At 43.8% G+C, this 26,969-nt stretch overlaps 1 protein-coding gene across 10 annotated transcripts in view; it reads right to left on the bottom strand.

The window, feature by feature from the left end:
* Positions 1–26,969, bottom strand: part of LOC138349466 (protein AF-10-like) — an 83,856-nt gene that overhangs the window by 21,810 nt on the left and 35,077 nt on the right. For 6 of the 10 annotated variants that reach the window (XM_069304083.1, XM_069304084.1, XM_069304082.1 and 3 more), the window contains 6 exons: positions 24,284–24,457; positions 21,458–21,511; positions 21,145–21,198; positions 12,035–12,230; positions 10,572–10,701; positions 9,900–10,247 (listed from right to left, as the gene is read on the bottom strand). In XM_069304083.1, coding sequence (XP_069160184.1) covers positions 9,900–10,247; positions 10,572–10,701; positions 12,035–12,230; positions 21,145–21,198; positions 21,458–21,511; positions 24,284–24,457 — 956 coding nt within the window. The remainder of the gene's footprint in view (positions 1–9,899; positions 10,248–10,571; positions 10,702–12,034; positions 12,231–21,144; positions 21,199–21,457; positions 21,512–24,283; positions 24,458–26,969) is intronic. The other 4 variants (XM_069304086.1, XM_069304090.1, XM_069304087.1 and 1 more) reach the window with 2 other exon arrangements.

Consider the following 26,969-nt stretch of genomic DNA (forward strand, 5'->3'; position numbering starts at 1 on the left):
CCGGAACCGAAGGGGCACTACCAACCGAGGAGAAGACAGAGCACGCTGACCAGAGACCAGGATGGTGCAAGCGGCGCACGAACAGGCCGGAGGTGAAATGACGCACAAGACAGCTGACTAACGGTGCAGAAGCAACACCAAGACCGAAAGCAAGCTGAAGCGGCTCCGCCTGCGCCGCACGAAAAGAGGCGACAGTATGTGGCAAGACGACGGCCCCCAACCCCCACTAGAAAACTAAGCCGAGAGTAAACCAAGCCAACAAGAAGGACCCACCGAAGAAGGGACAGGAAAAGGAAGGACCGCCAAAATACCCCATACTGCCGCCAAGAAAGCACGCAGGTGGGACACCTACCACGAAGCCACCCGACCACCAACCGGAGGCGAGACCGCGAGGCAGAACATAAGCAGCCCCGACAAGGCCCCCCCCGAGCCCAGGAAAAAGGCGGAGCCGCGAGAAGATCTCGGGCGCGACCACCGAAACCCAGGCGGCACAAGGAAATGGAACGTCTGCCGAACAGAAAAACTCCGAAGCATGCAAGCCCGCCAGGAGTTCAGAAACGACGGGTCCGACGCGAGACATCGCAAGAACCCCCCCCCAAAAAAAAATAAAACAACAACAACCGGCAGGGCAAGCTAGGAAAACCAAAGAAGGCGGAAGGGTCGCCGCCAGAACAGGACCCGAACCAAGGGGCACGACCAACTGCAACAGACCGAGACAAAGAAGCACATCACAGGACACAGGCTGACCAACGCCTAAGAACACACGCAGAACATTCCTGCTGCAGAAGAGGCAGGAAGAAAGAGCAGAAGCACAAAAAAAAAAAAAAACCAGGAGAACAACCAGGGGTGGACAATCAGGCAGGGACAAAAACCCCACGCAATCCCCAGGCACAAAACGGCAGCAAAGCGCCACTCCACAACCGGACACAGGAACAAGGACACGCCACCGTGAAACACGGTACCAATGCTCACGTGCAGCAGCAGCAGCAGCAACAGGCACCACTGCAACATGCAACATGCAAATAGCAACTCCCCTCTGCAAAGGCAGAGAACGGAGCAGGCAGACCCCAGACAGGGCCAACGGAGACACGACAAAACCCTGCAGGCCCAGAAACCTGCACCAGGCGACCGACGGCGGAGAAACCCCGCTCGATACCTGCTGGATGAGGTACGGGGAGCTCTTTTACACCTCAAGCCCAGCCCAAGGTCAGGCCAGACCGGCCAGAGGATGGCCCACCAGGCAGCTGCTAGGAGCAGTCCACCGGCCCACATACCCCCACAACCAGGACGGGCCGGAACTGCCATACGAAAACAGGCCAGTGCGCCCTGGAAGTCCACGGACGAACCAGCAAGAAGGCTTATGCTCGCAAGTAGGTCGTGTAACAAGCACAGACCACTGATGGTAATACAGTGTTCCCCAAAAGTGCCAATAGCACCACTGCACTCCACTGGTACTATCCCGCAAGTTCTACCAGATAGGCGGGACCCAAGAGCCAGAGCTCAAATCCTGCAAGCACAGCCAGGAGCCTCACCAGGTGAGTACAGAACCAACCCTACAACCCCCACACCTCACAATATTAAAAAAGGAGGGTCCCCTGAACGACTCCAGCATGGGTTGGACATGCACATGAGGGGGACAGGAAGGGGTGATAAAGGGACAGTCACTGGTGTGCGAACGGTCTCAGTCGTACAAAAATATACCTAAATAAAGACAGGTATATGAACACCGCCGCATCCAGCGCCCGGCCAAAAGACGCCAGACCGCAGAAACTCACCTGGCGAATGGTGGCTCGAACTTGACACGACTCAACCGTGCCCAGAAGAACTTGGGAGCACCGCCAGGTGAAGACGCCAGAGCCGGACCCGCAGGAGAACAGGGAGAGGCGAAGGAGGCGGTCCACACCCATGACACAGAAAACCGCGGTGTCCTCCCCACAACTGGGAACCAGGACACCCCTGGCGCAAAGGGGCACATACCGCAGCCAGGGAGAAGAACGAGAGGCGAAGCACTGTAGCAAAAAAGGGCGCAAAACCCCAGCACTGAACCATCGCCCAGACCAAAACAAACTCCACGGCGCATGCGCATAACACGCTGGCCGAACCGCACACCCTCCCTGCGGGAAGGCGCCAGCCAGGACTATTGCACGAGAAAAAGAGCCAAAAGAGGAAGCAGGAACAATAAAACCGGCCAAAGAAGCAAAGAGCCCAAAAAAAAGGGAACCCAAACGGGCGACAAGTAGCCCAAACGGGCGACAAGTAGCCCAAACGGCCGACAAGTAGCCCAACCGGGCGACAAGTAGCCCAACAGGGCGACAAGTACTAGGAGCCGACAGACGTTCCAATAATGCGGGAAGTAGCGAAAAACCTTCCCGTACCCTCGAGAACACAGAAGCCAACACTAGTCCCGAAGGCACACGAAGGCGCAGGCGCACCCGAGATCAAAAGTCACGCAGAACCCCATCGAACGGGGAAACATGACAAAAACACCGTCCCAAAAGCGGGGGAGGAAACATCCACCCACAGGACGGAACCAACCGACTCAAAGGCCAAGGAACCGAGCCCGGGGAGGGGCCGACGTCCAACAGCACGTACGGCGAGTGGGGAGGAAAGACCCCACTCCGCGTAACCACAAGCCCCGCCTAGAGGGGGATAAAACCCCCCACGGGGTCTAACGGGGCCAAGGCCCCCCCAAGTCAGCCCCTCCCCAGCCCCGGGAACCTACACGACAGGCCCCGGGGCCGAGCCGTTCCCCCAAAGCCCCGGCCGTACCAGAAAACCGGGGCAGCCGTGAAAACACTAAGGAAGGGAGCCCACTGGCAGACTCATACAACACGGCTGGAGGAACAGGCCCAAATGCCCCCGTCACTACCCCGGAAGGGGAATTCCCCGAGACTGCCCGAGTCTCAACACCACCAAACACCCCGCCCTGAACCTACAGACGGTAAGGAACCGGATGCAGGCAGGAAGGGTGAACCAGGGGAAAAACGAAATACAACGGGGCAGCCCCGGGGCTCCCGGGGAGGAAACCACGAGAACGTTGCCACCACCAAGGCTCAAGTGCAACGCCCCTGCTGCCCGCACCCGCTTTGTTAGCACAACTGGGTAACCGAGCCACAACGAGCAACCAAACTCGCAGGACACCGGGTCGAAGGTGTCACCGACCCCACAGGCAGCAGACGGAGGCAAAACAGAGAGTCACCCAGAGACAAAAGGTGAGAGCAACCCTCAAACTCGCTGGAAGCGAGGGGGGGGGCTCTGGGGTCACATCCATCGGACCCGCGCGCCCCCAGGGGTTTCCCAGGGTCCCGAGCGTTTACTTTAAGAGGACTCGCGCTCAGGTAATCCCAGGCAGGGTACTGCTAACCGGCACCCAAGCTACCAAACAACTTTCTAAGAGCTGAACCCCCGGGACGTGTACACTCACGGGGACCTAGCAGGGGGTACCACCAGAAATACTCAGAACACAAGGGACACAAGGGGCAAGAACGAAGGCAGACCCCCCCACCAGGTATATAAACAAAAGAAAAAGAAAACCCCGCAAGAGGACAGCGTACCCAAGCGGAACAGAGCCGGCCGCTATGATTGGTAAAGACAAGCTGCACAGTACCCCGCGCCCCACCAGTGCAAACACTGCCCCTTACTCTAAGGCGAACAAGGGAGACAGAACACCCGAGCACACAAAGAGCGGCCGAAAACCAAGCGGTAAACGGCCAAGCAGGGGCAGGACCCAAGGAACTTGTGGAAGGTGGCCCCAAGCCCCAAGGGCAGTACTTACAGGGCACCTAGGGAAGGGAACCCTAGGCGCATGCAGCCCGAGTACTGAAGAATCACACCCGGCTCACGCACCACCTAGAAAACAGACACCACACTCTAGGTACAGTGCTGAAACAACCACTGGAGCCGGAGCACATAACCATTGCCTATAGCATCAGCCGAAGAACTGATGGGTGGATAGCCGGCGTGGGAGGTCTGGGGCTCCCCCTTCCCCCTCCCGGGGAGGGGGAGCTGCGCAGACAGCGGCGCGGTGACGTATGACGTCATACTAGTTTCCGTGTTTTCTGTTGAAGAGTTCTATTCACTAGTTCGGCTTAGGTAGCAATTTTCACCAGAATAGGGGTTTGTTTTGGAATGCTTACCTTTCTGGATGCTTGACCCGGTCGATGGCAGACATAGAATGCTTCCAACCACACGGGGGTTTCTATAGGCCATTGCTCCCCTTGCCTCTCTGAGGGGGCCAGGTTCTGGCTCGTGGTCCCCGGTAGGCCCTAGAACTCCATACACATGACTGATGCCAAAGTCTGACATTAGCATATCAGCCGGTAAAGCTCCGGGGAGCCGACGGGGCTCCCCCCAGAAAAGGCAAGATGAAGTGTGATGATTGGAGAAAAAGACAGATTAAAATTTAATGCAGAATGTCAACTTGTATATCTAATAGTACCAATTTAGCAAGTAGTGTTATAGTAGGTTGACCAGACCACACACTAGAAGTTGAAGGGACGACGACGTTTCGGTCCGTCCTGGACCATTCTCAAGTCGATTGTGTTATAGTATGGAATTTTACTTAATTCTGTTCAACAGTACTGTATAGTGCTTGATGGTTCTAAATGCTATGCACTTTCTAACATTGTTTTCTTCTTAAATGATATATTTAGTGCCCTTAACCTATGATCAAGTATTAACATGAAACATATTAGTCATCAAGATGTTGTTCTAAAGCTAAAAATCATTACTGACTTAGGATGCTATCTCATGAGACTCCCTTACAACTGTTGTCCCTGCTGGTGTCAGTTCCTCTACTGCTACCAGCCACAGTTATAACTTGGCTCTGGGGAAGCAGTTGTATTATTTTTTTGGATATGTCTGATTTAGTATCTGTATAGTCTGTGACAGTTTCTCCTCCTATACTTGCAAGACAGCACATCTTTCAGGTGTTGACTAAGCCTGTTGTGTGTTGTTAAGGATGTTGCTGATATTTGTCAATTATGGAAGGGTTCACCATTGCCAAAGCCTGCATCAGAATGCATCTGTCTGGAGTGTCCAGAGACCAGAGACCAAGTCAAGGAAGGAGGACACAAACACAGATCGGGCAAATGAAGGAGTGTCCACAGATCGAGAAAGGACTCAGGCGCCGAAAAAGAAACAAAAAACACCGAAATGCAGGACAGCGCCACCCAGTACAAGAAGAACCAGATACACAGACAAAGTAGTCACTGTAAGACACACATAAAATGTCCAAGCAACATACACAACACCTAACACCCCTGTTAGGAGCCAATGATGCAACCCTGTCAAGTGGGGAATTTACAGGGGTAGACAAGGAAGGACCATTTAACACGGGTAGTACATTCACAAGGGGACACAGGCAGAAGCTGAGCACCCAAATGAGCCACAGACACATAGAAAGAACTGTTTCAGTGTCAGTAGTAAGTCAGTGGAATGCACTAGGAAGTGATGTGGAGGAAGCAGACAACATACAGTTGCAAATGTAGAGAAGATAGAACCCAGTAGGCTCAGGAAGCTGTACACCTGATGATTGACAGTTGAGAGGCGGGACCAAAGAGCCAGAGCTCAACCCCCGCAAACACAACTAGGCAAGTACAATGAGGTGAGTACCTCACCAAACAGCGAGAACCAGCACCCAGCCAACAGATTCGCCAGACAGTACAATCTCACCTGCGAAACGGACACCACCATGTCACGACACAGCTGAGCCGTGCAATGTAACAGGAGCATCCCTACTGGAGAACGTCCAGAGGTGCGTGCCAAGTAGAAGAAGACGAGGTGCATGCAGTACAGAGGTGGAGGAGGGGCCACTCAGAGCTGCCCCCCACACTCGCTTCAAAACATCAAGTATCCAGGGGGTTATGACCGGAAAGAAGAGGAGCGAAAACGGTGTAGAATCCGCGAGAAAGAACGCGGAACATCAGCACAAGTGTACACTGCCCAGAACAAAACGATCACCCCGGCTCCAGCGTTCGAGGTACGAACCGCACTACCCGTCTTCCGGGCGGTATGGCTCGTACACCAGCCGTATGTACACATATCATACATACACCAGCAAGGTGTACGTACATACGTACAAGGCAAGGTAACGAATATGAGGAATATCGAAACAGGAAGGAGAGACGATGTGAATATAAAAGAAGGACTGGAGGGAAACCTTACTGGAAGTCAACAGACTTTCCAAGAACATTGGAAGTACAGAAGAGGTACACGAACCAATGAAAACCGTGACAAACAAGTGCAAGGAGGTAGACACGGGCCCAAAGACACCCCAGACCCTGGGACGTGCAAGGATCCCGAAACGAAGGGAATTAGCAATGCGACATAAGCGCTAAAAAGATGAGGAAAGGGGTGAAAAGCACCCCCAGGAAGGATGGAATCAAACCCAGGGAGGGGTAGACCTGAGATCAACGAGAACGCAGAGAGGAAAGGGAAAACTCCATTCTGAGGAACTGCAAGCCCTGCTCTGAGGGTACAAAACCCCAAGCGGGGCGAAACGGGGCATAGGCCCCCCAGGCACCCCTCCCCAACCCCGAGAACCCCTACGGCAGGACCCTGGGCCGAGTCGTTCCCCCAAAGCCCCAGCCCCGCAAGTAAAAGCCGGGGCAGCCGTACAAAACACTAAGGAAGGAAGCCCGCTGGTCAGACCCATAAGGCACAACTGGAGGAACAGGCTCAAATGCCTCCGCCACAACTCCAGACGAGGAAAACCCCCAAGACCACCAGAGTCTCAACCCAACCAGACCCAGTCCTGAAACCCGCCTACGGTTCAGAACCGGAAGCAAGGGGAAGGAAGTATGCACAACAGAAGGGGAAGGATGAGGAGGAGCAGACGGAACCAGAGCCGAAGCAACTCCCACCCCCAAGTCCGGACCCCTCAACCAAAACGGAGCAGTCTCAGGGCATCCGGGGCTGCAACCAACCTAGAGCGTTGCAGCAACCTAAACCTAGCATGCAACGCCGCAGCTGCCTGCACCCGCACATCATTATCAGTGGCTAGGGCAAGTGGCAAACTGTTAAATCTGAACCCCCAAGACATGTCCACTCGCAGGGGCGAAGCGGGGAGGTCCACCAAACACAGAAATATAGACATATAAATATATATACCCCAAGAACAGCAATGGGGGGACCACAAAGGCAGACACCCCCCCCCCACCAAGCAGGAAAGAAAAACAAAAGAAAAACTCTGCAAGAGGACAACGTACCCAGGCGGAACAGAGCCGGCCGCTGTCATAGGTGAAAACTAGCTGTGCAGTACCCTGCGTCCCTACCAGTGACAAAAACTACCCCCTACCCAAAGACAAACAAGGGTAAGAAAAACCCCAGCTGACCCCAAGGGTGGCCAAGTACCAAGCAGTAAACGGCACAGCGGAGGTAGATCCTGAGGTGACTTGTGGAAGGAGGCTCCAAGCCCCAAGGGTAGTACTTACAGGGCACTTAGGGAAGAGAACCCTAGGTGCATGCAGCCCGAGTACCGTGGAATACATCTCCTGACTCACGCACCACCTGTAGAGACAGCCCACACCACAAGGCACAGAACTGAAACAAAAACTGGAGCGAGAGGCCCGACTGCAGACTTCCATCAGCCAAGAACTGTAGGTTGGGTCGCCGGCGGATGGGTCTGGGGCTCCCCCCTTCCCCCTCCCGGGAAGGGGGGGGGGGATTGCGCAGACAGCGGCGCGGCGACATGATGACGTCATTCTAATTTGCTAATTTTTCTTTGGGGAGTTCTGTGTACTTTTTTGGGTGCCTGTCCAGGTCAATTTCAGACATAGAATCCTCCCAACCACAGGGGGGGTCTCTACAGGCCATTGCTCCTCGTGCCTCTCTAGAGGGGGCCAGGTTCTGGCTTGTGGTCCCCGGTAGGCAAGAACTCCATGCATTGAATGATGCCAGAAAGATATACATATCCATTCAGCCTGGATAGCTCCGGGGAGCCGACGGGGCTTTCCCCCAGAAAAACAGGAAAAAATACACATTTAAAAGCAACATTAGTGCAGAGAGATCCCTAAAGCTCTCACACCACCAACTCCTCTAGCCTCCCTCTCTTTAACTGAATTTTGGCAATGCAGACATCCTCTAGCATGCATTAGTCCAGATTAAAGAGTTTGCAATGTATGTAAGCTCACCCATTTCCTAATATTTTGATAACATCAATGCTATAAGCCTGAGTACAGTTTTGGAAACCGAAAATGAGTATAAACTTCTTTACATATTGCACTCTCTACAGTCGAGTGCTCTACAAATAAATTACGATTTACTTTAAAAAAAAAAAATAGTATTCAAGTAATTTGTTCTTCTTTCTACAGTGATATGAATCAATCATTTGCTAAAAAACACGCACACTCATACAAGCAAGCAAGAAACAAATACACAGTAGTGAGAAGAGAGGCAGAAAGGAACTTTGAGTAAGGGGGGTAGCAGACAAATGTAAAACATATCCAGGCCCTTTCTTTAAATCAATTAAAAGCAAGTTGCATGTAAAAGATAAAATCCAGAGAGTGAGAATAGGGGAACAGATTCACAAAGAATGAAATAGAAATGTGCGAAGCACTAAATGAAAAGCTCTAAAGTGTGTTGGTGCAAAATGAGATTTTCTGAGACCCAGACACAATGCCAATGCCAGAGAACAATACAGAGGTGTCTCAAGATAAAAATGAAAAATTACTCAAAGGGCTATGAAGAAATAAACCAGATGGAACAGATGGAGTTTCACCTTGGGTACTGAGATGTGCACATCTGACCTGAGCATTGCACTCCAATTCATATTCCAGACATCCTTGTGCACAGGAATCTTAGCAGATATATGGAAAAAGGCAAACATAGTTCCATGTATACAAATGGTAGCAGAGAAGACCCTCTAAATTATAGACCCATATCATTAACAAGCGTGGTAGTAAAAATACTAGAAAAAGGTTAAAGCCAAATGGATTGAACACCTGGAGAGTAATAACAGACAGGAGCTTCCTGTTCCTTCTAACAGGAAGATCCTGTGTAACAAATCTCCTTAGTTTTTATGATATAGCCACAGAGATTCTACAGGAAAGAGATTATTGTGTTGACTGTGTATCTCTGGACCTAAGAAAGACTTTTGGCAAAGTCCCACATAAGAGGTTGTTTTGGAAACTGGAACATGCTGGAAGGGTGATATGGATGAAAAAATTTCTGACAGAAAGGTGAGGGTGGTAAGTAGAGGCAATGAATCTGACTGGAGGAGTGTTACTAGCAGAGTACCACAGGGTTCAGTTTTTGTGACAGTAATGTTCATCGTCTACATAAATGATCTACCAGAAAGAATACAGAATTATATAAACATGTTTGCTGATGATGCTATGGACTAGGGAACTAGGGAAAATAGAAAACTTAGACAATTGTAATGCCCTTCAAATTGACCTATAAAATACGCGCTTGGAGCACCTTATGGCAAATGGAATTCAATGTGAATAAATGCCATGTTATGGAATTTGGAATGGGAGAAAGTAGACCACACACAGCTTATAAATTACTGTATGTGGAAAGGTCTTAAAGAACTAACATATCAATAAACTGGAAAAGGGGCAAAGGCATGCTACAAAATGGCTTCCAGAACTGAAAAACAAAGTTATGAAGAGAGACTAGAGGCATTATATATGCAAAAAACTATGAGATGGAAGAAAAAGAAAGGCAATATGATCACCACTTACAAAATAATAACCGGAATAGACCAAATTGACAAAGGAATTCCTGAAACTGACAACCTCAAGAGCAAGAGGTCAATGCTAAGAAACAAACGTGAAAACAAATTAGAAAGGCTTCTTTTGCAGTGTTAGACATGATATGCAAACTGTTCGTACATACTCATTTTCCGTCTGCAAACATTTTCCAAATAAACTTAAACGTAAAATTTATTTTCAAACCTGCAGGATGATGTCCCTGAGAATGAGGTCGAGGTGGTGGGGGAGCAGGAGCTGACCCTCGACTGGAAGGTCTTGGGTTTACAGCATGGGTGGGTACCGAGGTTGTGTGAGCAGGTGCAGATGAAGACGACGACGATGATAGTGAAGAAGAAATGGAGGGCGGAGGAGGAGGATTAGGACCACCTGGGGATGATACAGCATTCGCTGGAGTTGGGGAACTGAGTGGCACTGAAAGCCGGGCATTAACAGCCAAAAGGTGGTCCCTACGCGATATGAGGGAGCTCACAGTTTCTTCCAGACGGACATTTTCCTGACGCAGCTGATGTAAGCAGGACAGCAATGATGCAACTGTAAAGACGTGATTACAATTAATATAAGATTACAAGGAAAGTTACCAATGAAAGTGATGTATGTGATTATAATAAAATCAATTAATATGTTAAACATATTTCTTCTTTCATACTAACTCCTAAACATTAAGGTAGCCTTTTAAAATACCAAACATACACACTATTAACCATTTTAACGGTGACTCTTTCCATTAGAATATCCACCCAGTCTCATCTCAGACTAGAGTTGTTAATTTCAAACTAAAACAAAAACAAACAAAAAATGGAAAAATAAAATTAAGACATAATTAAATTCATTACGTATATATTTCTTAGCACTTACTGTCAAAATGCTGTGCCTGCTCCATAAGAAATTGGCTTCCTTGCTCCCACTGACGCTCCAGCAGCTGTTCTAGACTTTGCGGGAATGGTGGCGGCTGATTACTCCCATTACTATTATTTCCACCTGTATTCTGTGTGGGGAAGTTTTGTTTTTTGATTAGAGCCCTTACATTTGATTTTATATGCACATAATTAAAGAGTCCAACCTGTCACCCAATAATGATAGTATTTATGTCAACAATTGGTGGACTGTACAAAAATGGACCATTGCAACAAAAAAACAAGCTCTAATATAAATTTTGAAGAGGGAACAAAAAGGCAACAACAAAACCTAAACTTTCCTAAGCCTAGTATAGGCCAAACATGAACTTAATTACACCTAATATGGTGTATAATAGGCCTAGGACTGGTTAGGTTATATAGTCACTAATACACTTTTTAGCATGGAAGTACAATACTGTAGTACGAAATATGAACTTTTTTTTAAGCAAAACAATTCATTTTCATATGTTATACAAATAGGTGCTAGTGCAACAGCACTAGCATTTTAGGAGGAAAGGCTGAAATAATTACATAACTACACTCAATAAACAAATACATACTGTATGTTTACATATATACATGATCATTACAAGATCACAACAATGTAACTCGAGAATTAAGGTGAGAAAACTGAAACGAGTATACACATTTTACTGATTTTGTGCGGTCACGGGTAACTTTTGCCTACTTTAGGCTTTGCTGTGGGAAGTCACGCCGGGCTTTTGGACATTATTTGCACATACACCTGTAGGCAATTCTATTGCAAACACAATGATACCAAATGAACGACGTAGAATGAGAATTAAAGCGAGAAAACTAAAACGAGTACACAAATTTAGGTGTCGCCGCACGCTCGACCACACCATCAGGCCCATGACATCAAAGTCTGTGGCGCAATAGTGATAATATGTAATATTCAAGAGAATCAGTTAAATACTGAACCCATCAAGCAGGGCTTTGTGCGCTAAAAATATGCTTCGAGATAAGGGGGGGGGAGAACATGCACATTTAACATAAATATATGCCTCTGACACAGATAGCATGCAAATTAGGCCGTAACATTATCAGAGCCGCAGCTATCATCCTTCTCCCTAAGTCTCATTGAACAATGACGTGTTGGGCCTCCTAAGCTCGTTGCTGCGAACAAATGTCATTTACCACCAAATTATTATCTTTTGATGCATAGATCAAATTTAAAAAATAATAATAATTACACACTATAGTATGTATGACCTCATCACGTGCCCACTTTGTGACCAGTGAAGGGGAGATAATTACCCATAATCACATTATTTTTTATTTAAATAACATAGAATTTTTACCATGGTGTTGCCACAGGAAAGAGCTTTCTATACATATATTTTACAAATATTGAAGAGTTAGTGAAGCATCTCACTAACATTAACAGAAATGTTATCCTACCTCTTTCTTTCCAGGTAATACTGGCCCAACAAGGGAACTGACGATTTTATCCTCATCTTTGTATATGGAGTGCGCTTCAAGCTCCGCATGAAGTGTGTCCGTCATCTTTTGAGCAACTGCAGATGCTGGATTTAGTTGGTTTCCCAACAATAATGTATTGGCACCAACACCATTGGTTATGACTGAAGGTAATGACCTGAAAAGAAGACACATAACTGCATTACAGTATATTACATGATTCATATACTAAATTTGGTCTTCTCAGGAATATAATACAAGAGAGTAGCTAGGTTCAACCATCACTGTCTCAATAAAAACAACTATATATATTACATATATATACAGGCGATTGCGCCTGTATATATATGTATTAAGCCCCAATTACGAATGAGTTATGTTCTGAGACTATGTTTGTAAAGCATTTGCTAAGAACGCAGATCAATATTTTCCATAGGCACATGCTATAAATGGGAGATGCATTCCCAAGCCACCAAAAATCCTCACAAAACGATTCTTTTGGGGACAATATATATAAAAAACACAACATTATTTACATTGAATGATGCAGTTATCCTGCTTGTCAAGTTCTGTTATTTGAAGAGTGAAGAGTGAAGTGGTATACTGTAATTAAATTGTAGTTACTGTAATTAAATGAATAAATAAATGTGCACTGAATTGGTGGTCAGTGTGGTTCATTTTGTAATTGGCCTCACGAGTAAATGCCTCCCCCACAGTCCTATCTCCAGCCGAAGGCCCCACCCTACCAACAGAGTAAACACGGCATGTTCTTATGCAAATCATGTTTTTTGTGGATCATTTAGGACTTGAGGCCACTGGGTATTAGGAGTGTATCACACACACACCCAGCCACAGACCTTCCCCCCCCAGACACTGGGGGGTTGGGTAGCAAAGTGGACAGTGCGCAGGACTCGTAATCCTGTGGCCTGGGTTCGATTTCCGACACCAGCAGAGACAAATGGGCAGTTTCTTTCACCCTGATGCCCCTGTTACCTAGCAGTAAATAGGTACCTGGGAGTTAGACAGATGTTACAGGCTGCTTCCTGGGGGAGGGTGGGTGGGTGGGTGTGTGTGTGTGTGTGTGTACTCACCTAGTTGTGCTTGCAGGGGTTGAGCTCTGGCTCTTTGATCCCGCCTCTCAACCGTCAATCAACAGGTGTACAGATTCCCGAGCCTATTGGGCTCTATCATATCTACACTTGAAACTGTGTATGGAGTCAGCCTCCACCACATCACTTCCTAATGCATTCCATTTGTCAACCACTCTGACACTAAAAAAGTTCCTTCTAATATCTCTGTGGCTCATTTGGGCGCTTGATTTCCACCTGTGTCCCCTTGTGTGTGTGCCCCTTGTGTTAAATAGCCTGTCTTTATCTACCCTATCAATTCCCTTGAGAATCTTGAATGTGATCATGTCCCCCCTAACTCTTCTGTCTTCCAGCGAAGTGAGGTTTAATTCCCGTAGTCTCTCCTCGTAGCTCATACCTCTCAGCTCGGGTACTAGTCTGGTGGCAAATCTTTGAACCTTTTCCAGTTTAGTCTTATCCTTGACTAGATATGGACTCCATGCTGGGGCTGCATACTCCAGGTTTGGCCTGACATATGTGGTATACAAAGTTCTGAATGATTCTTTACACAAATTTCTGAATGCCGTTCGTATGTTGGCCAGCCTGGCATATGCCCTGATGTTATCCTCTTGATATGTGCTGCAGGAGACAGGTCTGGCGTGATATCAACTCCCAAGTCGTTTTCTTTCTCTGACTCCTGAAGAATTTCCTCTCCCAGATGATACCTTGTATTTGGCCTCCTGCTCCTATCTTCATTATATTACATTTGGTTGGGTTAAACTCTAACAACCACTTGTTTGACCATTTCTGCAGTTTGTCTAGGTCTTCTTGAAGCCTCAAACAGTACTCTTCTGTCTTAATCCTTCTCATAATTTTGGCATCGTCCGCAAACATTGAGAGAAATGAATCTATACCCTCCGGGAGATCATTTACATATATTAGAAACAAGATAGGACCGAGTACAGAGCCCTGTGGGACTCCACTGGTGACTTCACGCCAATCGGAGGTCTCACCCCTCACCGTAACTCTCTGCTTCCTATTGCTTAGGTACTCCCTTATCCACTGGAGCACCTTACCAGCTACACCTGCCTGTCTCTCCAGCTTATACACCAGCCTCTTATGCGGTACTGTGTCAAAGGCTTTCCGACAATCCAAGAAAATGCAGTGTGTGTGTGCTGCAGGAGTGGCAGGTGTGCTACACACACTTGTGTGTGTGTGTGTGTGTGTGTGTATTCACCTAGTTGTGTTTTGCGGGGGTTGAGCTTTGCTTTTTCGGCCTGCAATTACATCAGTAATTGCCTGTGTTGATTGCTCGCAGACCTCGCATGCCACCACACAAGTTCCATGACCAACCAACTCCTGGCAACACTCGTGATGCCAGTTGGGGAAAGTTTTCATTAAATCCTAGCACATGCATAGTTCCTGCCGATTCCACAAGTATAAAAGCTAAATAGTACCCAAACTGTAAATCATTATACACTTTACAATCTCACCAGGGTTCGAACCTGCAGGTCCCGGGATCACCCAACTGGCTACCACAGCCAGTAGTGACTACCACGTCACTACACCAGCAATTGCCTATAAGTGTCAGATCAAGGGGATGAAAATATTCGGAACCAACTGTACATTTCAAATAAGCTTGGACTATGAGTGACAATTCACATCATAGAAACCTATATCTGAAAGAACATAAGCATGTGAACATATAATTTGCTAAACTAAATCAATGATAAAAAAACTAGAAACATCTTTTACACAATTCTCCCTCAGTACTTTTCCTTCCTTTCTTGGCAAGTGCCAGCTCACACACTGAAAATCAGAAATATGGTAAGGTTGTTGTCGATGAAAATGATGATGACGAAGAAAACCAAAAAGAAACAGAACTGAATGTAATGAAACACCTTTTTATGATGGCTCCTCAAGCTACCTACCTACCTGGATAGCTCCACCCAATTTAATCCATGCCTGTCCCTTGTCAGTCAATGTTAACCCATACACCACATACACCTGAGCTGCTAAACACCACAAATGAAATGGTGGAAGTGTTGATAATCAAAATAGAGATCTTATATGTAGTTATTGCCCTTGTATATAAGTCACCAGAGGCAAATCACCAGCAGTTTAAAAGACCAACTAATGAAAATAGAACACTGCTTAGAAAACCTCACAAATCCAGCCCCAAACATCATCCTGCTTGGGGACTTCAACCTACGGCACCTGAAATGGAAGACCCTAACTAATAGTTATATCAGAGAGAATTCCGGGAAGTAGCTTAAATGAACAGGCACATGCAAATGACCTGCTACGGATGTGCGACAGGATTGCCTTAAATCAGCAAATAGTAGAACTAGGAAGGAGAACACGCTGGACCTCATTTTAAAAAATAATGATGAATTGATCAGGAACACAATGATTACAAATAACTGTTACTCAGATCACAACTTAATTGAAGTTCTGACAAGCATGGGAATAGACCTTCAAAACCAGTCTCAATTCCTGGTAGAGGAGATTTCAGCAAATTCAACTTCAATAATAAACAGATAAACTGGGAGCAAATAAACCAAGAATTCAGAGGAATAAGCTGGGAAGAACAGCTTGAAAATGCAAACATGAACCAGTGCCTGGAAAAAATAAGCTCAGTAGTACTGGAAATATGCTCAAACCACATACCCCTCAGAAAAAAAAAAAGAGGAAAAGATGCAGATTGGAACGGGAACATCATTTCCTTTATAGGCGAACAAAACGAATCGCGGAACAACTTGAGAGCTGCACCTTATCTTAAGAATGGCAAAGAAGGTTAGGTAGAGAAATTGAAACAATTAAACTAAAGCTACAAGAATCATACAAAACCCAGGAGAGGCAAAGAGAGCAAAAGGCTATCAGTAAAATACAGTAGAGAGAAAGCAGAAATATTTTTTCTCCTATGATCAAGATTAAAAAAACACATCTAATATCGGGCCCCTTCTAAAGAAAGATGGAACTTTCGCCGATGGCAACAAAGAAATGAGCGAGATGCTGAGGAAGCAGTACGACTGTTTTCAGCGAGCCACTAAAGATTGATAACCCAAAAGAATTTTTCATGGATATGATACCGACATCAAATCATATATCAGATGTCACCCTATCTTCACTTGATTTTGAAGCCATAAACAGTATGCCAATGCACTCTGCACCAAGCCCTGATTCTTGGAACTTTATATTCATCAAGAACTGTAAAAAAACACTATCACAGGCCCTTCACATTCTTTGGAGACAAAGCCTAGATACTGGCATTATCCCTGACATACTAAAAACAGCAGAGATAGCACCACTCCATAAAGGAGAAATAAGGCAGAGGCAAAGAATTACAGACTGATAGCACTAACATTACACATCATAAAAATAATTGAGAGAGTGATCAGAAGTAGGATCACAAAATACATGGAATCACAACATTTCCATAATCCCGGACAACATGGTTTCAGAACAGGGCGCTCTTGCCTGTCACAGTTGTTGGACCACTATGACATGGCATTAGATGCCATAGAAGACAAACAAAACGCTGATGTAATTTACAGATTTTGCAAAAGCCTTCAACAAATGTTATTGGTGTTATTGCACACAAAATGCGTTCAAAAGGAATTACCGGAAAAATAGGCAGATGGATTTACAATTTCCTGACTAATAGAACCCAATGTGTAATAGTTAAAATAAAATCCGGTCCATCAACCGTGAAGAGCTGAGTCTCCCTGGGTACTGTGCTTGCTCCAGTATTTTTTCTCATCCTCATATCGGCCATAGACAAGGACACAATCTATAGTACTATATCATCCTTTGCGCTACGGGGAAACAAAATATTAACAGCAGAGACCACGTACAAAACACAGTCAAATCATAACAAAGAACGAAAAGGCAATGTAAAGGATTTGGGTGTACTCATATCGGAAGACCTTACCTTCAAGGAACACAATAAAGTAGCCGTCACAACTGCAAGAAAAATGACAGGTTGGATAACAAGAACCTTTCACACTAGAGATGCTATACCGATGATACTTTTCAAGACGCTAGTGCTCTCTAGAGTAGAATACTGCTGCACAATGACAGCCCCTTTCAAAGCTGGAGAAATTGCTGACCTGGAGAGCGTGCAGAGATCCTTACTGCTAGAATCCACTCAGTAAAGCATTTAAACTATTGGAGCCTAAATCTGTATTCTCTTGAATGCAGGCAGGAGAGATTCATAATAATTTACAAATGGAAAATAGTAGAGGGGCTGGTCCCAAACCTGCACACAGAAATAACATCACATGAGACCAGAAGGCATGGCAGGATGTGCAGAATACCCCGTTGAAGAGAAGAGGTACAATAGGTACTCTGAGAAAGAACTCTATCAACATTAGAGGCCCAAGACACTTCCACTACACATAAGGGGCATAACCGGCCGATCTCTCATAGTGTTCAAGAGAGAACTTGATAAACACCTCCAAAGGATACCTGAATAACCAGGCTGTTACTCATACGTCAGGCTGCGAGCAGCCGCGTCCATCAGCCTGGTTGACCAGTCCAGCAATCAGGAGGCCTGGTTGACGACCAAGCCGCGGGGTTGCTAAGCCCCGAAAACACCTCGAGGTACACAATTTCAAATGTAGATATGATAGAGCTCGAGAAGCTCAAGAATCTGTACACTAGTAGACTGACGGTTGAGAGGCGGAACCAAAGAGTCGCAGCTCAACCCCTGCAAGCACAACTTGGTGAGTACATAAATATACATACATATACATGTGTGTGTGTCAAGCTTGAAAGGTCCCCAAGCCAACATGCATCAGAAAACTTGTGACCCCTGAATGATTCGAACTCGGTCAGCCATGGGCCTCCATGCCCCTTGGCTCCATGGAGTTCAATCTCTCGACCATAGACTGTACAAAACTATTGGAAAGTCATCTAAACTTTAACTCCAATACCCGATACCCGACAGTGTATTAACTCCAATACCCGAGTATATAAATATACAGTATGTATACGTATGTTGCTGCTTCACAATTGGGTGGTTTGTTTCGGGTGTTTGGTGTCTTAGTTCCCAAGCCTTGTTTACCTTCCTGATTGCATGATTTGAGTCATCCACCTTTCTGGTAATTACCTAAGCGTAGTTACAGGATGAGAGCTACGCTCATGGTGTCCCATCTTCCCAGCACTCTTTGTCATATAAAGCTTTGAAACTACTGACGGTCTTGGCCTCCACCACCTTCTCACCTAACTTGTTCCAACCGTCTACCACTCTGTTTGCAAAAATGAATTTTCTTATATTTCTTCGGCATCTGTGTTTAGCTAGTTTAAATCTATGACCTCTTGTTCTTAAAGTTCCAGGTCTCAGGAAATCTTCCCTATCGATTTTATCAATTCCTGTTACTATTTTGTATGTAGGAATTGATAAAATCGATTGAAAATCTTCCCACCTACTTAAAATCGAGTGCTGGTGGCATTTTCTTGGTCATCTAATATACTTTGCTCCTTACACCACTGTGAATCAGCGGGATAGGATTTGGCCTCTAGTCACCATAGGCTTACAATGACTTGCAAGGGTCTGGAGTGAACTGAATTGGGTGGAGCTATCCAAGTAGTTAGCTCAAGGAGCTACCTTAGGAGCCCTTCCAAAAACAATATTTTATATAACAACTAGAATACAAACAAATAAGTACAGTGGTACCTCGCATAACGATCGCCCCAAAAGACGAACATTTTGGGTAACGAATGGCCCGATCGGCGTCAAATCGTCCCGTATGACGAACGCTGGTTTGAGTAACGTCAACACCACATGGTGGGGTCACGCTGCTTCTTGCACATTCTTAGACGCCTCCGACGATGCACATAAATTATGTTGTTCTTGTTTAAAGATGCTAATGATGCTGGGATATAAAAGGGTGACTGCCGAGATGTTGCAAAGCATTGACGTTTTTGTAGGAAAAAAGAAATGAAATGTCTGATATACAACAAATGTCAAAAAGGTTCGTTCGGTGTTCGGCAGGTAGGCTGCTCCATTATAACAATCTTTCTTTGTTTCAAATGTGTTCCATTTGTTTTGTATTTGTCATTTACGTCTCAATAATGGAGAAGCCTACCTTACATACACTGAATAAACCATTATGACATTTTCCTTTCTTCAAATGTGTTCAATATTTATTTTTCATTTGTCTTATAGCAAAAGGTTCGTTCGGTGGTTGGCAGGTAGGCTGCTCCATGTTTCTTACATACAAAAAACGTAAATAATAAAAAAAAATGAAGAATTTTGAAAACCAGTACAAATGTCAAAAAGGTTCGTTCGATGGTCTACAGGTCGGCTGCTCCATGTTTCTTAAATAAAAAAAAAACGAAAAATAAAAGAACTTGAAACAATTTGAAAAATGAACAAATGCCATAAAGGTTCGTTCAGTGTTTGTCGAGTAGGCTGCTCCATTATTGAGACGTAAGTGACAAATACAAAACAAATGGAACACATTTGAAACAAAGAAAGATTGTCATAATGGAGCAGTCTACCCAACAAACACTGAACGAATCTTTTGCTATAACGAATATGAAAGACAAGGGCTGCTGGCTGGGTTAGTACTGCGTGAGCAACCATTTGTAGCACACGTGCCTCTGGCTCTCAAACACCTGTCCCACACGGTGTTGAAAGACTGCGCTCAGTCGGTGCAATTCAGACCCTATTGTTTGAAGAACATAAGGGTCATAACATTAGTGAAGCTAGGCACAATAAGGGCTTAACACAACAGTCGGATGCCAGTGATACAGCACCTATGAGGATGATACAGCGAGCGTATCCACTTGCCATCTCGAATTTATATAGATGATACATAGATGAATCGTTTTCTGCATTCAGTGATGATGCATCTGATACAAGTAGCATAGATGAACAGTGTTAGCGGCTTCCATGGTTCATTGATATTTTCAAGAATACCTGAATCTCTTCCTGACTGATGGACACTCTTTGAGGCTAGCTGAATCTCTTCCTGACTGATTACTAGTCAGGTAGTCTGAGTAGGACTACCTTACAAATTGAGCTTTTCCTATAATTGTTTCAATACTACCTTATGCTTTACAAGCTTGGCTACATACCACCTACAAGTACTAAAGCCAAGGGTGCACGCGAGTGCGTTATTTGCAAGCACACAGAACAATGAAACAGGAAACGAAAATGTATCTGTAGGTGGTGTAAGGAGAGCAAAGTCGCGATGTGTACCATGGACTACTTCGTTGACTATTACACACCTCCAAAGTACTGAGTGTGTAATACAGTGTGTTACTATGTAAATAGTATGTGAAACTGTACATATTGTAATTTTAGTGAATTTTTACCACGTAATATTGTGACAATAAACATTTATTGTGGACACATTACTGACACGTGTATCACAGTTTCATGGAAAATCATGAACATTCTACTGTATACATATTGTAAATGTCACAAATATGCATCATATACGATAAAAGAAACAAATAAAACCGCATTGGAAATGCATAGAAAAAATATTTGAAAATATATTTGTGGCAACACACGGTGCTTGAATGGCCTGCGTGACCGTGTCTGGGAGTTCACACACGAGCGACCAGGCCCTGATGACGTCACAGCGTACCTTGTCCACGCCCTCACAGCCAAAGTAAGTGGAATTTGGTAATTATTTTTACATAGACATGTTCAGCGATGGTAATTTATCATTTTGCAAAGAAAAATGATATTTTGGGGAACATTTGATGTCATGCACACTGGGGGAATTCCACAATAAACACAGTGCATCACACTGGTTACATGGGGGGGACACTCGTTTTGTATGACGTCCGTTTCACATGACGAACATGGAACGGATTAAATTCGTTATGCGAGGTACCACTGTACAGTACAGTATTCCCATAAGATCTTTGACACGGAGAATAACAATTCATATCACATTGTAAAATAAGGTATAAATAAACCACCTGAACCTAAGAGCATAACCCAATGAAAATATGATTTGCAGTACTTTATTAATGATAAAAACACTACAAAACATCGTTTACCAGTTTCTCTCATAGTACATTTCCTTCCTTTCCTGCCGAGTGCCTTCCCACCCCCTGAAAATGGGAAACGTGGTAAGAGTTGTTGATGATGATTATAATCATCACTATGATGACAATGATAATGAAGATGAAAGAACAGATAAATATTTCATTAGGATGATATAAAACATCCCTCAAGATATTTCATATCGAGATTCACAACTCTCATCAGAGGCCTAATGAGATCTGTAAGAGTTAATACCCTGTCTATACAGACTACTGTATATGATTTACTGCACTTTATTAATGAGAAAACACTATAAACATCTTTTACCCAGTTCTTTCAAAGATCTTTTCCTTCGCTTCCTGGCGAGTGCCTTCCCACCCACTGAAAATGGGAAACATGGCTAAAGTTGGTGTTGATGAGCACAATGAGAATAATGATGGAGAAAACCCAATACAGTACATTATATCACCATTAGAATAATCTATTAAGTATTTAACCACTGTACTGCACTACTGTACTTAACCCGTGATATCATGGGGAACGGGGGTGGGCCACCTGTTAGGACTGAAGATATTTTGGAGGATTAAGTACTACCTAGGTTAGGTTCAAAATATGAAGAACCAATACACAATTGTCAATAAGGAATATAAGTGTTATATACATGCCCCTTATACCGTTGACATCACTTGTCTGTTTTGGAAATAAATTGCCATGCTATAAATAAAAATATATCCCTCCATGCCCAAACATAACAGTGGTGACAAGAATTAACAACAGATGCGAGGAGTCCAACTAGCAGCTGACAAAGAGAGTATCAGGCAGGGAGAGTACGTCATGTGGACAGTCAGGGGCAGAATTATAGCTGTGACCACTGTGACCATGGCTACCTCATTGTTCTTGACCACTGTGACCATGGCTACCTCATTGTTCTAAGTCGAGAAGGAACCATTTGATGTTACCAATGTCTCACTTGACCTGTGGCTGAGCCTGCTAGAAGGAAATTTTGAGTACAAATGGATTAAAGAGGACACAAACAAGAAATCAGTACTCTTAGTTTCACTGGGTACAGCAGTTTATAGTGTCCTACGTAACGTGTCTATACCAGAGTTACCACAAAACTACAGAGGACAGAGTTGCTAGAACAGAGGACTTTTGGACCCGTAGATTCGTGAACCTCATCCTTGAAACATTCATATATCAACACATTAAACAAGCTACGAGGATGAGAGGAGGGTATGTTCCCTCCATGCTGGATTTGTTATTCACCAGCAACGAGGAAGAGGTATATGACATTAATTACCTCCCTCCCTTGGGTAAAAGTGACCATGTCTTTTTGGGAACAAAGTATCCAATGCATTATAATCTGGAAGAGAATGAGAAAGTTGAAGCAATTGGAAAACCTGATTTCAAGAGAGAACATTATGGGGAACTTAGAAATTGCAAGAGGGCCAGAGACCATAAGACACAAGAATGGTATCAACAAAGGAAAAGGTCAAACCCTCAAACATACCCGCAATACAAAGAAGCACGAAACAACTACACAGACGTAAGGAGAGAGGCAGAAAGGAATTTTGAGAAAGGGATAGCGGACAAATGTAAAACAGAACCAGGCACTATTCTATAAATTCATCAAAAGTAAATTGCAGGTTAAGGATGATATTCAGAAATTTTCTGCAAAAAGCTTTTGACAGAATTCTACGTAAGTGGTTGATCTGGAAACTGGAACATACTAGAGAAGTGACAGGTAGGCTTCTAACATGGATGAAAATATTTCTGATAGGAAATGAAGGCAGTAATCAGAGGCAATGTATCGAACTGGAGAAATGTCACGAGTGGAGTACTGGGTTCAGTTCTTGGAACGGTAATGTTGTCTACATAAATGACCTAAAAGATGGAATAAAGAATTATATGAATATATTTGCTGATGATGCTAAGATACTAGGGATGATAAGAATCTTAGATGATTGCCACGCCCTTCAAGAAGACCTGGACAAAATAAGTATGGAGCACCACATGGCAAATGGAATTTAATGTGAATAAATGTCATGTTATGGAATGTCGAATATGAGAACATAGACCACACAACCTATAAATTATGTAAAAAAATCTTTCAAAAAATTTCTGGTAGAGAAAGAGATCTAGGGGTGGTTTTAAACAGAAAACTATCACCAGAGAGCCACAAAGAACACTGTGTGTGAAGCCAATGCTACACTTTCCAATTTCAAAATTGATTTTAAATACATGGATGGTGAAATACTGAAGAAATTGTTCAAGACCTTTGTTAAACCAAAGCTGTAATATGCAGCAGTTGTATGGTGCCCATATCTTAAGAAACACATCTACAAACTGGAAAAGGTGCAAAGACATGCAACTAAATGGCTCCCAGAACTGAAGATTCGGAACAGAGAATAGAGCTACCTTCTAATTTCTACTGTGTTGCTATTTTCCTCGGAACAGAGGTACAAGGAAAGGTTAGAAGCACTAAATATGCCAAAACAAGAGAATAGAAGAAAAGGAGCGATGTGATCACCACGTACAAAACAGTAGCGGGAATCTATAAAATTGATAAGACAAGATTTTCTGAGACCTGGAACTTCAAGAACAAGAGGTCATATATTAAAACTAATTTAACAAAGCTTCCGAAAAAATATAAGAAAACTCGCTTTCGCAAACAAAGTGGTAGTCAGTGGGACCTCCACCACCTTCTCACAAGTTAATTGAGAAGGTGGTTGAGGCCAAAACTGTCAGTAGTTTCAAAGCATTATATGACAAAAAGAATGCTGAGAATATGGGACACCACGAGTGAAGTTCTCATCCTGTAACTACACTTAGGTAATTATACGATGACCTATGAAGACCTGATTACACTGCTTAAATGTCATTACTGTATGTAGTGAAACCATCACATCACAGGGGTTTGATGAATTTCCAGAAGAGGATGAAAAAGTATGTCACTAAAAATATTTTTTAGCTTCCCATGATCAGAGAATGCATTTTAATACCGTAAGAACAAAAAATTGGGGGGAATAACTTTTTCTACACACCCAGGGCTAGTCATATTTTATTACCTGCACAGTACAGTGGTCAACCTACTAGTAATCAAGAAACAAAACAAAGCAACTAATACCATTACTGAATTAAAGCTAAACTCACTCCTTAGTGTCTGCTTTCTTTCGCCCTCTTTTAGGTGCTGGTGCCGACTCGCTGGTAAACGAATCGGGGGAGGACGCTCCCGAGTCTCGCCCACCAGTGTCCCGTATACCTCCAGGGCGTCCGCGCTTACCCATGCCTCGTTTAGATCTCCGCCCTCGTTCCTGACTGCCAGATCTATAAAAGTTATAAGACAATAATTATAAGACATAAATCGGTCCTCACCATCCAAAGCAACTGTAGTGTTCACACAACACTTCAGCAGTTTCATTAACGGGATCAAATGGTAATGTTGTCTACATAAATGATCTAAAAGATGGAATGGTGTAAGCATTGTTTTAGAATTGAATTGTCAGAAAACTTCAAATAAAATCAGATAATGAAATCTCATTCAAAACACAATGATTGGCTCTGAAATCTTATAGAACATGCACATCTTACTAGTTTTCACCATTCCATGCAAAATTCTAGAAAGTATGTATGTATGTATGTATGTGGGTGTAAAATAAATAAATAAATAAATAAATAAATAAATAATAAATATATATATATATATATATATATATATATATATACAGGTATATATATACTGCATATATATATGTAGATAGACACAAAATGACTTTAAAGAGGGAAAATTATGCTTAACAAACTTAATTGAATTCTATGGCAGGGTCACTAAAATTAGACACGAGAATGAAGGATGGATAAGACCGCTTCTTCATCCCCTGCAAAAAAAACCCTTGATACAATTCTTAAGAAAAAATTGTACAAAAGATGGCAAAACAAGCGGGAATAATAGGAAAGGCACAGGATTGGGTACAGGAGTACTTGGCAGACAAAAGGCAAAAGGGTCATAGTCAGAAAGAATATGTTAAGATGGAGAGGAGTGGAAAGTGATGTTCCATAGGGCTCTATGGAAAACCACTTTCAATCATTGCTGTTTTTAAATGATGTGACCTCACAGAGGAAGTGAGTTCATACATGTCGATGTTTGCAGACGATGCAAAGTTAATGTGGAGTGTCTAAAATGAAAATGACTGTAGGGTGCTGCAAGAAGACCTTAACAAACTTCAGGAGAGGGCAGATATATGGCAGCTGGAGTTCAATCCAAATTTGTGTAAAGTAATAAAAACAGGTAAGGAAGATAGAAGACCTGTATTTGACTATACCACAGGGGGATGGCAATTAGGAGAAACTATAAGAGAAAAGATCTGGAAGTACACATTATCCCAACACTAACATCATAAGCATATGGGAAGCTAGCAAATATTAGAACACCATTTAAGAATCGTTTACACAAGGAGGCTTTCAATTCCAAACAGTACAGTGGAACCTCGAATAACGAATTTAATCCGTTCCGGCTCCATGATCGTCATGTGAAACGGACGTCATACAAAACGAATATCGCCATTGACAATAATGGAAATCAAATTAATTCGTTCTATCACCGAAAAACATCAATATGATATTCGATGTTTTAAATAATGGAGCAGCCTACCTTACATGCACTGAACCAAAATTTAAGACATTTTTCTTTCTTCAAATTTGTTCAAAATTTTTCTTTCATTTTTTGTATAGCAAAAGGTTCGTTCTGTGTTTGACAGGTAGGCTGCTCCATGTTTCTGATAAAAAAAAAAAATGAAAACAGAACAAATGTCAAAGACGTTTGTTCGGTGTTCGGCAGGTAGGCTGCTCCACGTTTCTTAAATAAAAAACAAAAAACAAAATATAAAAAAAAGTCGAAACAATTTGAAAAATGGACAAATGCCATAAAGGTTCGTTCGTTCAGTGTTTGTCAGGTAGGCTGCTCCATCATGACAATCTTTCTGTGTTTCATATGTGCTCCATTTGTTTTGTATTTTTTATTTATTTCTCAATAATGGAGCAGCCTACCTGACAAACACTGAACGAACCTTTATGGCATTTGTCCGTTTTTCAAATTGTTTCAACTGTTTTTTTATTTTTTGTTTTTTATTTAAGAAACATGGAGCAGCCTACCTGCCGAACACTGAACGAACCTTTTTGACATTTGTTGTTTTTCAAAATTCTTCATTTTTTTTTTTTATATATAAGAATTAACATGGAGCAGCCTACCTGACAAACACCAAATGAGCCTTTTTTGACATTTGTTCTTTCTTTAAAAAAGTTCATTTCGTTTTTCTACAAAAAGTCAATGCCTTGCAACATCCCAGCATCAATAGCATCTGTACACAAAGATAAATAATCTACTGTATTTGCATCGTCAGAGGCGTCAGAGAATGTGCAAGAAGCCGCCCCAGACCCCACCATGTGGTGTTGACGTTATTCAAACAAGCGGTCACCTAATGAGACGAATTGTCGGCTATCGGGGCATTCGTTACCCAAAATGTGAATGAATGAGGCGGTCGTCACTCGAGGTTCTACTGTACCCATGTGAGAATGTGAGACCATTACTTAAAAATGCAGCTCCAGCATGGAACCCTCACCTTGTGATGCATAAACAGAAGCTTGAGAAAGTTCAGAGATTTGCAACTAGATTAATACCAGAATTGAGAGGCCTAAGCAATGATGACAGAGTCCAAAAGATGACCAACACCTCTTTAGAAAATGGGATCCAAAAGGCCAGTCATTTAAGGAGCAGGTCAGATGTATCTGACATCAGATGAAGGACTTATCATTGTTAACATGAGGAGCTAACAGCTCCCAT

Source organism: Procambarus clarkii, chromosome 51, assembly GCF_040958095.1.
Source record: "Procambarus clarkii isolate CNS0578487 chromosome 51, FALCON_Pclarkii_2.0, whole genome shotgun sequence".
NCBI classification, from domain to species: domain Eukaryota; kingdom Metazoa; phylum Arthropoda; class Malacostraca; order Decapoda; family Cambaridae; genus Procambarus; species Procambarus clarkii.